Raw genomic sequence first — 16886 nt, forward strand, 5'->3', positions numbered from 1 at the left:
CCACTGTTGCCTTGGGCTGCAATGGTGCAAAAACATGGTTACAAAGCATGGATCCACATGAATCCTCAGGATCTTTGCATTGGGTCACCCCAAATTCACCATCAGATCACATAGCATGTCCATGGCTACAGCCTGCACCAAAAAAATCACGCACCCACTGTTGCCTTGGGCTGCAATGGTGCAAAAACATGGTTACAAAGCACAGATTCACAGGGATCCTCAGGATCTTTGCATTGGGCCACCCCAAATTCACCATCAGATCACATAGCATGTCCATGGCTACAGCCTGCACCAAAAAAATCACGCACCCACTGTTGCCTTGGGCTGCAATGGTGCAAAAACATGGTTACAAAGAATGGATCCACATGGATCCTCAGGATCTTTGCATTGGGTCACCCCAAATTCACCATCAGATCACATAGCATGTCCATGGCTACAGCCTGCACTAAAAAAATCACGCACCCACTGTTGCCTGGGGCCGCAATGGTGCAAAAACGTGGTTACAAAGCACAGATTCACAGGGATTCTCAGGATTTTTGCATTGGGTCACCCCAAATTCACCATCAGATCACATGTCTGTGGCCACAGCACGAGGCACAAAAATGATACATCCACTGTTTCATTCAGAATTCCCCCCCCCTTGTTTTCCTCCTCTGAAAACGATGTGTGTGTTATGGTCAGGTGCGTGTTATAGAGCGAAAAATACGGGTAACAAAATTTTCTTACCCATTGAAAAAGTTAATCCAGCGACTTAAAAAAAATACAGGACTCTAGTTTTGGGAAACGTTTTATAATTTATATATAAAAATTCAGTAAGAAACGAAGTAGAATATTTGACAGAAAAAATCACATTACAACAATAAAAGTCCCCAAAACGAAAAGAAAACAAATTAAAAAACATAGAATGCTGAATTTGGTTATAAAACATGAATATGAACATTTTAAAATAATCTCAGGTTATTTGGCAACTTACCACATCCTTGCAAGAGACAAATTCTGATAATAATTAAAAAAAACCCCAAAACTTTACATGAAACTGAACTTGAAGATTTGTTCTTGTGAGCGTAAAATGTAAGTATACTAATGATTCTGGCAGCAGGGCCAGGCTACATTCTCTTTTAATACTAGTATATAAAGTGTGAGATAAATGGTGAAGATCTTTAAATCCTGAAGGTGATACTTTAATTTCAGTGTTTCAATTGAAAAAGAGAAATACTGAGAGAAAAACATTTAGAAGCTTCAAAATGAGACAGTTTCCACTGTTTCAGCTGAAGGGGTCTAGTTCTATCTGAATGAACTCTAACTACTTTGACGCTGGGATAAAATTTACAGATGATAATATATTTCCAAGTGAATAGGGTGCATTTACTAAGCACTGTAAATGCAGTTTTTAAACTTTTACCATACAGAAAGCCACGAGTGTGAGGAAAGAAAGTAAAGTCTCCCCCTTATACTAATTCTACTTGACTTGAATACATGCAGGGAAGTACTTTGCCAGTTAATCAGAGATTTGTTGAGTTCACTGAAAAGGAGTCCCTTCCCGCGCCCTAGACAATGCTAATGATGGCTGCACAACATTTAAGAATCCAGTTAAAATGACCAACGTAAGATAACATCAGAACAGCCCGCAGAACAGTCTTTGCTGTTTGATTAAGTTCATACGCAGTAAAATACATTCTTCTTTAAAATATGTGGCTTATGTACAAAGGGTGTCATTAAGAGGCCACTGGTGATGAACAGATTGGAAGCATCAGCGAGTCACTCTCGACCATCCTGACTTGAGGTTCAAAGTAAACTTTTGCAATGCTTATAGACTTCTGCATAAACAAATAGTGTATAAAGCTGTTTAAATATGTTACATAGGTAACATGTTATACCTTGGAAACAAGCGCATGCAAAGCCTCTTTGTTTTACAAAGAAGCAGAGGAGAGTTTGTTTGTTTTCCCTTCCCCATTTGTCTGGCGTGGGGCAAAACTATCGCTTGGACTTCTTCGCCTCAGGTTCATCACCCCTCTGGTGACTTTTCTTAGGCGACACCATGGGACTGGCTTCTCTTTTGCGCTTGGTGGGCTGTAACCTTGAACTGAAAAACAAACCAAAAAGCACGGTGAAATTACTCTGGAGAAGACGGCGTAGAGATATTCACAAGCTAGAAGTGGCTTTCATTTCCATACTTACTGTGCCCCAGGAGATTTACTGGATTTTGCAACGGCAGGTGACTGCTTTCTCCCTGCTAACTTTCGATGGTTTGGAGGAGGAACTGCACCAGGGCTTTGATTTTTAGATGTGGCTCGTGTTGTGGGCTTGCTGGGCTGCTTTCTGAAAAAATGAGCAGATAAGCATATGTAAACAGGACGGGTTACCTAACAAATATAATAAAGTAGCACAAAAATTAAAAATGAATCTGTGCTTTCAGAGACACTCTTACACTGGCCATTCAAAAGCAAGTAGCAATACTCGGCAGTCTCATGTTGGGATTGAGGTATTCTGCTTTCTGAAGTTAAATGTGCCAGTCGGACTGCTAAGTCTCTGTTTTGATCACAAGCAAGGACCTGAATCCTAGCAGAGGGAGAAAGAGGGCGGTGGTGGTTTGGAGTGGGGAAGTGGTAGGCAGGCAGAGTTGAGCTTGCACAGCCCTCTGCTTCTAAATTGGTCCCTTATGCTAACATAGGAAGCTGCCTTAAACAGATTCCATCCACTAGTCCATTTACTGTATTTTTCGCCCTATAGGGCGCACCGGCCCATAGGACGCACCTAGTTTTTTTTGGGGGGGGGGAATAAAGGGGGGAAAATTATTCCCCCCCCAGGCGTGGGGCTGGGGCACGGGAAGCCCGAGCTTCCCCCGACCCCAGCCCCCAGAACAGGCAGCTCTCCGCAAGCCGTGGGAGCCCAGCGCTGGGCTCCCACGGCTTGCGGAGAGCTGCGCGAAGCCTGGAGAGCGAGAGGGGTCGGTGCGCACCGACCCCTCTCGCTCTCCAGGCTTCAGCGAAAGCCTGCACTCGCCCCATAGGACGCACACACATTTCCCCTTCATTTTTGGATAGGAAAAAGTGCGTCCTATAGGGCACGGTAACTCAGTACAGGCACTGACTCTCTCAGGTCTGAGCTGAGCTGACCATCTTGGCTATAAGTCCTGGAAGACCGGATTCCTGCCTTGCTGGCCCTTTTCCCACCTGGCCTGGGAAGGCAGGGCCCGGACTGACTCTAGCTGCAAAAGCTGAGACTGCTGAACAGACTGTTGGGCTGGGGTATTGTTTAGGGGGCTTCTGTTGCTGTTATTGATATTATTTTTAGTATCTTTATTTTTAGACCTGATGATTTATGTGAAAATGGCTTGATTTTATTGTGTACTTTTTGATGTTTTTTGTTTACGACTCCTTTTGTAACTGTAAATATTTTCATGTTGTAAGCTGCCTTGAGCATGGTTTTAACTATGGAAAGATGGCATACAAATAAAATGATGATTGCGACTTTGTAAGCCTTGTTGCTAGATATCCTTTTAACTGAAGCTGCTGGGGCCTGAGCCTGAGACCTTCAGGTGCAAAGGGTGTGATCTCCAGGCCTTTTCTTTTGACCTAACAGAACTGCCATCAGTGTTTGGTTATATAAATTTCCTATTATACAACATGGTCCATTCCTACTGTGGAGTAGGAATGATTTTAATGTGGAACTGCTGATACTGGGCACCACAATTTAAGAAGGATATTGATAAGCTGGAATGTGTGCAGAGGAGGGCAACCAAGATGAACAGGGGTCTGGAAACCAAGCCTTATGAGGAACGGTTGATGGAGCTGAGTATGTTTAGCCTTGATATATTTGAAGATGGTGATCGTATCTCCTCTCAGTCTCCTCTAATCACGGGCTGTCACATAAGAGATGGAACAAAGCTTGTTTTCTCCTGCTCTGGAGGGTAGGCCCCCAAACAATGGCTTCAAGTTATAAGAAAAGGAGATTCTAACTAAACATCAGGAAGAACTTTCTGACGGTAAGCACTGTTCGAAAGTGGAACGAACTCTCTCGGGAGGTGTGGGCTCTCATTCACTGGAGGTTTTTAAGCAGAGATTGGATGCTTTGGTAGAGATTCCTGGATTGCAGGGCTTGGACTAGATGGCCCTTGGGTCCCTTAGCTAATGTATCCTCCAGTGTGTGCATCCACACATGTGAGTGAGACAGAGAGGTGGGGAAAGAGACACATTATTAGTCAAAAACTAATAATGTGGCAAAACCTCTCCCAGGGAGTCAGTTTCTGCAATAAAGTTTGGATTGCTAGACGTGAAGCCTTCATGGGTCTAGAATACATTTATTTATTTCAAAAAAATTATACACCACTTAACTGTAAAAATATATGCACCCAAGATGCTACGAGATCACCAAGGGAGGGAAGGTTGTAAGACAAATTTGCTTCCTGAAGAAGCAGGCTGGCTAGAATAATTTAGCAATAAAATAAAAGTATGAATATGGAATACATAGAAAGTCTCATCATTTTTTCCATAAGCAACAGCTGAGCAAAAGTCTCTGCAGAGCCAACGTTACCTTTGTGCTTCCAATCTTGAGGCTGACCGTGTTGTGGCCCCTGAATGCATTTCGTCAGCATCATCACTGTTGTCACTGTCCTCCTCTCCGTTATCGCCACTCTCCTTGTTTTCATCTTTGTCTTTTGTCTCCTCTTCAACAGCAAGTGTTAGTTTCAGACGTTTTTTGTCTGGCTCAAGTGTGTCCTTCCCTACAAAATTTTATAAACACACTCAAATTTCCACCCAAGCCTCCAGAAGGGATATGGATACTTACTTTAGAAGGTGAATTCTAAATGGACCCCGTGAGTGGAGTAAGTAATTTTCCATTTCCGTAGCATTTTAATGCATACTTGTTTAAAATCTCTCCAAAAACATTTACAATAGTTTACTTCTTTAGTTCACAGCCAGAATTCATAGAAAACCCAAGAGGTTGTAGGCAAGCAGCTGGGATGTACCACTCCTGACATAAGATTACAGCAATTTGCACATTTCCCCATAATATTTACTTTAGCCATAACCCAATGATTTTCCCCTCGACGAATAAAGGATAATAAAACTGATATTTGTATAAGCTAACATGCACCTTAAACAATAGAAAAAGTTAAGAGAAGCAGAACCTCCATGTTTTACCTGTTTCCTCTGATGGAATTAGAGGTCGTTTGGGCTTCCTTCCCCTTCGACGCACAGCCACCTCTGCCTCCCCTTCTTTAGCTTCCTAATAGTTGGAAGTAAAGGGGGAAACAGTAAAGAAATTGAAAGCATACAGGGCTTCTGGCTGAGGAAAAAAAGACAAGGGGAACTCATAAGAGGGCTTATAAATTTATTGACAGTACAGAGAGGAGAGGAACATATTGCAGCACACTCTATTTATGTACTTGTTCACAAAATACATACGTCACTTAGGGGAAACATGCAACAAGATGCGGATTTTTAATTTGTGTTTTTTAAGAATTAGAAAAGCTCATAGATGACAAACTGCTGAATAACTGCTACCCATGATCAGGCGTATCAGGCATATAGTGGTACCTTGGTACTCAAACGCCTTGGTTCCCAAATGCCAAAAACCCGGAAGTAAGCATTCTGGTTGCAAACGTTTTTCGGAAGCCAAACATCTAATGCGGCTGTCGGCTACTGTTTCTGGGGAGCCTGCACCAATCAAAAGCTGCGCCTTGGTTTTCAAACATTTCACAAGTCAAACGCACTTCCAGACTGGATTAAATTTGGCGCTCTTGTTTTTGCTATTTGTTTTGAGTTTTGGTTTCTGAGGCTTTTTTGGTTAATTTGTTTTTGTGACTGTGTGGAACCCAGTTCAGCTACTGATCGATTGCGTGATTGCGGAAATGAATAAAAGCCCCCCCCCCCCCAACAATGACTATCATCAGTGCAGGTAAGAAAAAATTGTAATTTAAATTTTTATCAACTACAATACTGTCTTATTTATTTTATAGTACAGTACACTGATTATTGCTTTCATTTTATGGATCCACGGTCTCGTTAAGATGGTAAAATTCATGTTAAATTGCTCTTTTAGGGGTTGTTTTAAAAGTCTGGAACAGATTAATCCATTTTGCATTACTTTATATTGGAAAGCTTGTCTTGGTTTTGGAACGGACTTCCGGAATGGATTAAGTTTGAGAACCAAGGTGCCACTGTATTACAAAACCTAGGAACGAGCAAGATTTTCTAGGAGCAAGGTAAAAGAAATGTTGTCTCCTGATCTCCAAGGAACCAAGACTCCATTTGCCTCATCTATATTTTTTCAGGTGTCAGTGTGAGCACTGATATTGCCAGCAACTTAATTTGAGCCTTTACATTCAGACGCAATGTATCAAGGATTGAAAAATTCTAAGGACTGAGGATGGAGGATGCCTTCCTTTTATGCCCTACTCATAAGCACCCAGAGGCATATTGTTTCATTATGCTGGAAGACAGAAACCTGGAAACGATGGGCCTTGGTTTCATTCAGTAACTCAATTCCAATGAAACAGTTTTCATTAGAGAAATGACCCTAAGGTAAATTATACAACTCCACAAAAATCAAACATTTTTAGGATCAAAGTGGAAAACAATTTGCACTAAAAGATCTTGAACTTACTTTGTTTCTCTCATTCAATGAACCTTTGACTAAAAAAGGAAGAAAAAAATGTGTTAAGAACTCTACATAAATTGCAACTCTGAACACACAAACTGTTATAACCATCACTTTTCGTATGAAGTTTAAATTAAACTTAAATGACCAAGGAACTAAAAAAAAAAAAAAAAGGATTTCTTTCTAAAATTCGCCACAGCATAATAAAGCAAAAATTAAGTTATTTCTGGCAGAGATGTCAACCAATGGCGAACGGAAGGCAGCTCAAGATTTTGAAATGCTTGATGTTAGTTGTAAATGCTACAATCTGGTAAAAAGGTGGATGCAATTGGTTACTTCCCATGCCAGCAGCCTGAGTAAATCATGCAGTTGCTTCGCTTCAAAATCTTACTGGAACAGTGTATGAAGCAGTGAGTCACCAGGGTTACTTTGCCATTTGACCCAAGCGCCCTAAACTGCCCTACTCACAGAAGTGGGAAATCTCTGGCATCCATGTCAATGCCACTGAAATCAGTCCACTTGGAAGCTGGACAAAGTGTTTTACTCACCTTTGAAATAGACAGGGGAAGGTCTTTGCATGCACCATTGTTTTGTAGATCCACAAGAGTTTATAGAGTGGTACCTCTGGTTACGAATGCTTCAGGTTATGCAGTCTGCTAACCCGGAAGTAGCTGCTCCTGGTTGCCAACTTTGCCCCAGGATACGAACGGAAATTGCGTGCTGGACGTACGCACACAGCGGGAGGCCCCATTAGCGAAAGCATGCCTCAGGATAAGAACGGTTTCAGCTTAAGAACGGACCTTTGGAATGAATTAAGTTCGTAACCAGAGGTACCACTGTATAAGGCTATATCTGAATTTTTCGAGTAGTAACTCTTTCAAGAAAAATGGCTGAGTTACAGATGCACCTCATCCTTTCCACTCTTTCTTCCTTTCCAAAGAGAATTTTTTTTTGGAATAATTACCTTTTGGAGTAATCATCTGTCTACTGCTAGAACCTGAAGACTGCTGCATCTAATTAAAAACAAAAATAGCAGTATATTTCTATAGTGCAGGATTAGAAAAATTAAAACACGTTCAGGCCCTGTTTAGGTCTTATCACCCAAAGAGAAAACACCACTGAATAGGGTTGTGAGGACAGATGTTTCTCCCACCCCACCCCAAATGAAGCCACATGTCTCCTGACTCCTTCAGACATTGACAGTGCATTTCTGCAGCACAGAGCTTTGCAGATCTATGGAGGCTCCTTGCAAGAGTGGGAACCCTGGAAGATCAAGATTCCTAGTCCCATGAGTGGCCTCCGCAGATATGCAAGGCTCTCTACTGTGTGAAAGTGCCAAAAAACTCAGGTGCCTCTGGGTGGGGGCAGGGTGAATGGTGCGTATTTGAATTTAATCTCCACATGCGTTCTCTCTTAAGGTGATAAGTCCTGAAGAGGGCTATGCTGTTTCTTCAGTTAATGCAAATAAAAATAAAATAATCTAATATGCACAAGCACATTCTTTGTTATGGTCCAAAGACCCGCAAAAATCTAATATGCAGTACATTTTACAACTCAAGACCATTTCTCAGATCACACAACAACAAACCTGGCTTTGCCATGAAATCTACAGTTGACTTTTCTGTAAGCTGGCAAACATTTTAAAACCACTGCTTTCAATGAAGCTCACACGTTCAGCTGCCAATCACTAAGTGCTGCAGTGATCCAGTATATGACATGTTCTGGGCCAATTCATACCCCCAGTTTAAAAGTTCTTTTATGCAGTAGCAGTTATGCCTTCCTCCCACAGAGATTTCATGCCTTATGGCAAACAGGCAAACACGGCGTTGGTGCCTCCACTGGGGGCTGACCATGTCAGTGCCCATTTGTGGACTGCCCTGCCGAGTGAGGTTTCTCCTTCTTCCTCATTACTGGCTTTCAGGAGGAATTTAAAAACATTCCTGTTTTCCCAGCCATTTGGTGGATGAAAGATACTGGCAACCCTGAAATAATGGAGTGAGAGAACCTGATTGCTTTTCAACTGTTTTTAATGATATTGTTACTGATGTGTTGGGTGCCTTTGGGAGAAAGTGAGGGATATAAAAATAATAGCATGAAGAAAATACAAAATTGTCCAGGTTGTCACATGATACCTAATTTGATGACTAGTACATTGAAATGAATATGACATATGAGTGCACAGATTAATACACACACACACACACACACATATATGCGTTTTACAAAGGAAAGGGCTCTGATCCATAGAACTACTTAAGATTCAGGCAAGGTATTTCATCTAGTTATTTATATGCTGCCTTCCTGGCCTGACAACAGACCTCCAAGGCAGGTGACAAAAAAAGGAAATCTGCACCAACCCACTGGAAATCTCGAGTTATCTGAATATCACAACTATTTTTGAAGGTCCCCTCCATTTAAAAAATAATCCGCTATAGTGTGGGAGAAAACAAGGGTAATGCCTTGAGCTCAGGGAACCAGCTTAATAGCCCATGGGATCCTGGCCAATGTTGTGCTATTGCCATTGAAAAAAGTATAAAACTGTTCCACAGAGAGCCAGCAATCCCACAATATGTGAGCATCCAAACAGAATATCCATCCAAATGCTTACATTTCCAGTTCTTGAGTCAGCTTCTGAAACTTGACCTGAAAGGAAGAAGAAACCTCCTGAGTTTAATGAAATGCTGAAGTACATTTTCCATGGTGACGCAGCACTGTACTTACCAAGCAGTGCCATTATTTCAATAGGATATTTACGGGGTCTTCCTCTTTTCCGCTTAACTGGTACTTGCTTTTTTTCCTAAACAAAAGGACAAACAAATGTTGTTTAAGTCAACTCAAAGTGTCCACTAAGGCAATTGGATTATGAACAAAGAGTCTTGTGTTACATTAAAGGATTAACCAGTTTATTGCTGTGTAAGATTTCACTGACTAGTGCTCACAAAACTAACACAACATGCCCAGAAATAGTGATTCTTCACATAATAGTTGCATTGTGATAGCGTGTCTTTCCCAACCGCTCTCACACACCATAGACTAAGTCAAACATTTTCTTTTAAGTTTTGCTATTTCAGTGGAGAGTTACAAATCCGCTAAAGTCTCCTCTCCCATTGAAATCAAAACCTTTGGCTGGGATGGATTCTTAATAGCCAAGGAAAGTTAAACCATTTATAAGCTCCGGTGTGCACTAACATTATTCACAATGATAATAATTACTTAGTATTTGTGTCAAGGTCAACCAGTGGAGCTATTCTGAGTGGTTTGCAGTTTATTACAGCCCCCAGTAGCCTGCTTGGACCAATTAGTGAGGCACTTTCCAGATAAAAGTGCTCACGACCATTCCAACATGCACTTCAGAATATATACAGAATACAGGATTAGTTCTGGTTGAAGCAACTCGGCTTACTGGGTACTTCTCTCAGAATTCAGCAAATTCTCTCCTCCCTTTCTTCTCCCAGCCTCCCATCCTGGGAGATCTTCCCTTCCCTTCCCTTCACCAGCCATCCATCAGGAAAGTATACTTTCAAATAACTATCAGAATAGGCCATGTTACTTGCCTCAACAGGATTTACACTGGATTTCTCATCTGACTTTTCACAGATATCCGCTTTGCCAACAATCTCATCTGCAGGAAAAAACGTTTTTTAATTTTTTAAAAAAACACAAATTAAATCCCCACCATCATTTTTGAGCAATTGCTTAAACCAGTGACTTCCTCTGAATTGTACATCGCCTGGTTTTCACTTGCAGCACACCCCATCATTTCGACTTCTTTGACAATCTAGATAAACATCAACGAATATGCAGCTGCTATAACCTATCCTACAGTTTGCTGCATCATGTATCACTGTATACACCTGTGCTTCTATGGCAGGGATCAGCAACCTTTTTCAGCCGTGGGTCAGTCCACCATCCGTCAGACCATGTGGTGGGCTGGATTTCATATATGGGGAATTCCTATGCCCCACAAATAACCCAGAGAGGCATTTTAAATAAAATGACACATTCTACTCATGTAAAAACACGCTGATTCCCGAACCGTCCAGGGGCCGGATTGAGAAGGCAAATGGGCTGCATCCGGCCCCCGGGCCTTAGGTTGCCTACTCCTGTTCTACGGGGTAGGTATGCAAGGGAACAGGATATTTGCTTAATATAGTGGAACCTCAGTTTTTCAACGTAATCCGTTCTGGAAGTCCATTCGACTTCCAAAACATTTGAAAACCGAGGCTCAAAGGGGCGCCAGCAAGTTCAATGGGGAAAATTGAGAAACATGCCTTGGAAGCTGTTTGGCTTTTGAGGGGCATTAGAAAACGGAAGCATTCACTTCCGGGATTTTGGCGTTAGGCTTCCAAAATGTTCGGCAGCTGAGACATCCGAAAACCGAGGTCTGACTGTACACAGGAGCAGCAGTTCTACTTATTCACTAGACTGTAGTCCAGACACGGGTGGACTATTCTCCATTCAGCAGGAAGGAGGTTCTTTGGAGCTGGGGTTGTCTGTTTTCTGAAAAGGGAACTGCATAACAAGGTGGACCAGGAGATGTTTGTGAGGTCTGTAAAACTTGAGTACTGTTAATCAGAATGTTGCAAATGTGTAAAGACAGGATGACTAAGTTATACTGGAAAAAATATGATTTAAAATTATGATTAATGATTTATATGGATTGATAAAGGAAGATTAACTCTATTTGATTAATTAGGAAAATAGAGAAAAGTTTAAGCAGAAATTGAACATGCACAGTCGATGGAAATAGGAATGGATGGAAAAGTATTAGAAATTAAGAAAAAGCATTTTACTGTGAGTAGCAAAGGCCATAGGGAAATTCGTCTTGCGAAGCAACTCTAAAAACGAAAAACTCTTTCATCTTGCGAGTTTTTCGTCTTACGAGGCATTCGTCTTGCGAGGTACCACTGTAGTTTGTTAAAAATTTGGAAAACTTATAAAAATTAATTGGCCAAAAAAGAGAAAAGAACTGGGGTTGCCAACCCAACACCAACAAAGGCTTTCATTGGTCCCTCCCAAAAAATGAAAGGTGTCTTCTAACCCTTTCAGGAAAATTCTGTAACTCTGATGTTACCTTTTCCTTTTACAGTTTCTGATGAAGGTTGCAGAGACTTGGCATCACCTTCAAGGGTATCTTCTGAGTCCCTGGAAGTTGTTTCCTATGAAATTATAAAACATGTTAAAATACTGCGTGCTGTAGTACCAACAGAACGGCATTGTGAACTACTACATTTAAAGGTCGCCACCACAATAGTTACGTAAATTATTCTGACAGAAATAACTGATAAGCCGTTTCTCCTTCCAAAAAGCTTCCAAAAGGTGTAATTAAGTGGTGACTTGACAGCAAAGTTTATCTGTCCTTCTTCTCTCTGCGTAACACATGCAACATGGGATTAATTCCTCCTACATGCTCTGGGTGGATTGTTAGCTGATGTGGAATCGAGAAAGCCTATCAGATGGGTGAGCGACTGGAGTGGGAGAAACTATAGCTTGCCCAAGCACCATGGAAATTAATCTCTAGAGAAAATACCAGCTGCACGGTCTTTAATTATCTCTGAAACTACTATAAATCACGAAAGAATTTAAAGAAAATGCTCATCTGTCAGTAAATATGTCAATCCAAACTACGACCCTAAAGCTGGTTTGAAAAGAGACGTCATGGAAAAGGCTGAAGGTAAAACTGTCTTCTAGGAAGCACATTTGCAGTTTACTTTGAGGAAAGCTACAACAAGGCAGCTGTCTATAAGGGACGAGAGATTCTCTGAGAAGTGCTTATGTTGTTGTTTTGTTACATTTTCGATCCTACGTTCCACGACTGATTGCATTGACAGTAATGAGAATTAATGGATGCTGTTGCCCCCGTTATGGGGAATGTGGCTAGGGCTGTGTTGACTTTGAGCAAGCATTTCAAGCAGTATGTTGAGAAGTAATATATCTGTAAACAGATTTAAAGTATACCGTATTAGATTCTGCTCTGGCTTCAAAATACTGGCTTTCTTCAGCTTCTTCTCCCAAAATCTGACACACTGGACCATGACCTGCAAAATAAATTTAACCCTTTTAAAAAAAATTCTGAAGACTTAGTCTTCAGTGCTGAGTGCTGAAACCTTGTACGTATTTTTTTTCTAAATCAGATTGGCCTGCGAACCATCTCATGCAAACTAGTCAAATGTTTGCCAGAGACAACAAGGTAGGAGAGTTTATTTGTAACTACCTGATTCACCCTCTTCGATACCAGGATGTCTGTCTGTTTCTGGCATGAAGCTCTCTTCCTTCTGATCAGGTATTTCTACCTGCAACTAAGAGGAGGAGAGGAAATAGATGAGAAAGTAAATATTTCCATGTTGGATCAAGACTGAAAGTGGAACTAGTCCAGCATTCTGTTCTGAACAGCAGCCAGCCGAGATGCGTCAGAGAAGATGCCAAGCAGAGCATCAAAGTTACAGCTGTCCCTGGTTGCTTGCCTCCATTGTCTGCTATTAAGAGCGATACTGCCCTGGAACAAGGCGGTTTCATTTAGCTATTCCAACATAGAAATCATGCCTTTGATAGACATGCTCCTAAAAAACTGTATTTTTTTTAAAAAAAAGAAAGAAAAAATCTTCAGTAAAGAAAAGTAAAACAAGAAAGAAATGCAAACCTCTAATGATTTCTCTCTAGAAACTTGGACTTCTACTGCTTCTGTTACGACTGAAGTGTCTGTTGTTTCAAGTGCTAAAAAACAAAAGCAGAAAGGCAGAAAAAAGGACTATTAATAGCACTGAGCATTCAAAGTGCTTTACAAAGCAGTGTCTCAATGTGTATGCTCTTTGCAATAAGCACCCTCTGCTCACTCAGAGAGATATTTACAGTTCTTTATTTTACATATGTACAAGCAGCACATTACAATCATGCGTCCGAATTGTCCGGTTCAGATTCGGGGAGCGGTCTTCTCCGGCTTCTCCTCCAACAGAAAAGGCGGGGACGTCTCTGATCCGTGTTTTACCCCTCTCCTTTCCTGTGCAGACGGCACAGGCACAGGCTCTCCATCTGTTCCTCAACTTCCTGTGAGGTGCTGGGCCTCTACTTCAGCATCGGAGAGCCTTCCTGCCTCTGGGCTCTCTCCCTCTTCCCCATCCTTCACTTCCTCTCTATCTCCCTCTGACTGTTCCCGCTCCTCAAAGGCGTTCCCTGGCAGCCCTGTGACACTCAATCATTTCATGAATCTGTAAGGTCAACCAATTATCTCTATATTGTAGGTGCAGACCGCTTCCTAGAGACTTCTGGCAGATATGAGATTCCTGATTTATACTTACATTTCCTTAACAGTATGTTAACCACAAGCCCAAGATGGATTTTAAGAACTACTATGAAGTGCTCTCAGAACTATGCAAACAAGTTTCAGCTAGAACAGGGGTAGGCAACCTAAGGCCAGTGGGCTGGATGCAGCCCATTCACCTTCTAAATCCAGCCTGCGGACGGTCCGGGAATCAGCGTGTTTTTACATGAGTAGAATGTGTGCTTTTATTTAAAATGCATCTCTGGGTTATTTGTGGGACATAGGAATTCATTCATATTTTTTCTTCAAAATATAGTCCGGCCCACTACATGATCTGAGGGACGGTGGACCGGCCCACAGCTGAAAAAGGTTGCTGACCCGAGCTAGAAGCTTGTACAGAACAATAATATTTCTACGCAAGGGCACGGGAAGCAGTCCTCAGGCAGATCTTACTACTCACCCCCCCACCCCAATCCATGGGCTTCAGTCCAGAGGTGCTGTGCCTACTGCAGGCATGGCCAAACTTGGCCCTCCAGATGTTTTGGGACTACAATTCTCATCATCCCTGATGACTGGTCCTGTTAGCTAGGGGTGATGGGAGCTGTAGTCCCAAAACAGCTGGAGGGCCAAATTTGGCCACGCCTGGCCTACTGCATCCCAATGCATATGCATTTTATCCCCATTAGCTATAAATTTGCTCATGTGGATTTCAGCAGCAGTAATGAAATGCTCCCACTTAAAAAAAATCAAACCCCCATTATGCTATTATTTATAGGTTAGCCTTATTTCAGAGCAAACTTTTCTGGGACTACAGCAGCTACACTCTGTGCTCAGGAATCTGCTTTTTCTCCTGCTTTGTAACAGTTTGCACCCCCACCCAATAACCAAATTCTCATTGGCCACTTCACGGGCAGCATCCCGTAGTACCAATTCTAATTCTTTCACATTGCAATACAGTAATGTGGAGGAGACCAACCAGGTTTCCTCTTCCGATGTCACTTGTCAGGAAAGGGATTCAAGTGTCAGATGTGCATAAGCCTCTAGTCTGTTCCCTGTCTTGACTCGCTTTCCAGCAGTCAGGAGGCAGTAAAAGGGCTCCTCAACCCCTCCTTTCCATCATGAGCAGCAGCAAAGGCTTTCAAAGAGCCCTCTCTTTCTTACGCAGGTCGGCTGCTCGCTCCCAGGCACTGCAGAGTGAGAGGCCTCTTGGGGTTGAAGGATTATGCTGAGCAATAGGCAGGAAGCCTGCGCCTCCCAGCTGCTTATTCCAACTTTAAAATGTTTAAAATTCTGATTTACTGGAACTTCCTGTTGTAAACGTAGACTATAGCTAGCTACTGGTATTAATCCAAGAAGCCCTTCCAAAAACAATGCTCTTTCTCTAAACCACTGAAAACACGTACACGGTTCCTTTCATTGATACTACATTAAACTACAAGAGAACATTTCAGTTGTTAAATATACTGTCAAAGACAGAGTTGGATCTTAGTTTCTCAAACAGCAATGGGGTGTTTACATTCCTTGCAGTTTCAAACTATGAAATTCACTGTCTGCTGTGCACACTCAGCCCTGACAGAAGACATGATTATTTTATAAACAACTTCCTTTTACCTAGGTAGAATAATCTCAAACAAAGCAGAGGGAGTGCTCTAAAAATGTCTCTAATAAAAGTTTTGCAAATTTAACATTTGCCTTATATAACAAGAATTACATATCAAAGCAAAAGGACTCCCTTGTAAATATCTTAGAAATTGTGAAATACTTTACCAAGGCAGTAGTTCCATATGCACAACAACACCCTGTACCCATGGCCTCTCTGCACCCTTCCCAAATTTGCACTTGGGGGGGGGGAAACACCCAGAACAGATTTAGGGGGCACACAGGGAGAGGGAGGGGACATTCCATTGCACAGCCGGAAGTCCTTGTACTGATGGAACTACCGTATTTTTCGCCCTATAGGACGTACTTTTTCCCCTCCAAAAATGAAGGGGAAATGTGTGTGTGTCCTATGGGGCGAATGCAGGCTTTCGCTGAAGCCTGGAGAGCGAGAGGGGTCGGTGCGCACCGACCCCTCTCGCTCTCCAGGCTTCAGGAAGCTATCCGCAAGTCTTGCAAGCCCGGCGGGAGGTCCCGCGGGCTCGCAAGGCTTGCGGGCAGCAGCCTGCAGCCCAAAAGCTCGGGGGACAGCGGGGAGGCGCAGTGCCACCACCCCCCTATTCCCCGACCTGATCTGGAGAAGGAAGCTTGCTTCTCCCCCCCGCCAGCCCCACAAACTCGGGGGACAGCGGGGCAAGCCGCTGCCCCACGGAGGCTAGAGAGGCTGTCCCTGAAGGCAGAAGAGGGAGACGGAGCGCTCCGTCTCCCTCTTCTAGCTTGTGGATGGCTGCGCAAACCTGGGGGAAAAATAAATTCCCCCCCCTTGATTTCCCCCCCAAAAAACTAGGTGCGTCCTATGGGCCGGTGCGTCCTATAGGGCGAAAAATACGGTACTTCGCTGTATACAACCCTCACAAGGGTTAAATTTGAGTTACACTAAATTTACTTAAACTGAAATGAGGATTTAAGATCTCTCTCTCCAATGCTGAAACAGCTAGTGCAGCGGAATAGTTTTTCAGACATTTACTTTTAGTTCAGTTTAGTACACTTAACACTATGGAAAGGGTGGGGAACCACTTTTGTTCAGCCTTCTGGGGGCTGCTTCTGACGCCCACCTGTCAACTGCCTGACCTTGTATAACCTTTGATAGATCTGGACGGCAAACGGTGCAAGATGGCGGCGGGGCTGTTGCGGGTGGGGCTGGGCAGACCCCACGGCGGGGAGTCGCTGGTTCCAAGGCTGCTTCTCTGCACTGGACTGGTGAGTGAGCAGTCAGTGGCCTCCTGCTTGGGCTCCTGCCTGCAGCTTACCTGAATCCTGGACCAACCATGGACTACTCATTGGCTGCCACTCTCACACTCCATGGTCACTGGGGCCTTGGGCAAACAGTAACTGACTACGTCCATGGAGAGACATCTATTAAACTGGC

General features: G+C 42.8%; 1 protein-coding gene across 1 annotated transcript in view; it reads right to left on the reverse strand.

Moving 5' to 3' along the window:
- Positions 1-774: 774 nt before the first annotated feature.
- The window catches only part of BOD1L1 (biorientation of chromosomes in cell division 1 like 1), a 38878-nt gene continuing 22766 nt past the window's right edge, over positions 775-16886 (reverse strand). The window contains exons 13-25 of the mRNA XM_053402134.1: positions 13244-13317; positions 12818-12902; positions 12562-12641; positions 11678-11762; positions 10158-10225; positions 9325-9400; positions 9212-9246; positions 7568-7616; positions 6610-6638; positions 5145-5229; positions 4534-4723; positions 2179-2319; positions 775-2083 (exon numbers count right to left, since the gene is read on the reverse strand). Of these exons, the coding sequence (XP_053258109.1) occupies positions 1975-2083; positions 2179-2319; positions 4534-4723; positions 5145-5229; positions 6610-6638; positions 7568-7616; positions 9212-9246; positions 9325-9400; positions 10158-10225; positions 11678-11762; positions 12562-12641; positions 12818-12902; positions 13244-13317 (1106 nt within the window). The 3' untranslated portion in view covers positions 775-1974. The remainder of the gene's footprint in view (positions 2084-2178; positions 2320-4533; positions 4724-5144; positions 5230-6609; positions 6639-7567; positions 7617-9211; positions 9247-9324; positions 9401-10157; positions 10226-11677; positions 11763-12561; positions 12642-12817; positions 12903-13243; positions 13318-16886) is intronic.

The sequence above is a fragment of the Podarcis raffonei genome, chromosome 9 (genome assembly GCF_027172205.1).
Source record: "Podarcis raffonei isolate rPodRaf1 chromosome 9, rPodRaf1.pri, whole genome shotgun sequence".
In the NCBI taxonomy this organism is placed as follows: Eukaryota; Metazoa; Chordata; class Lepidosauria; order Squamata; family Lacertidae; genus Podarcis; species Podarcis raffonei.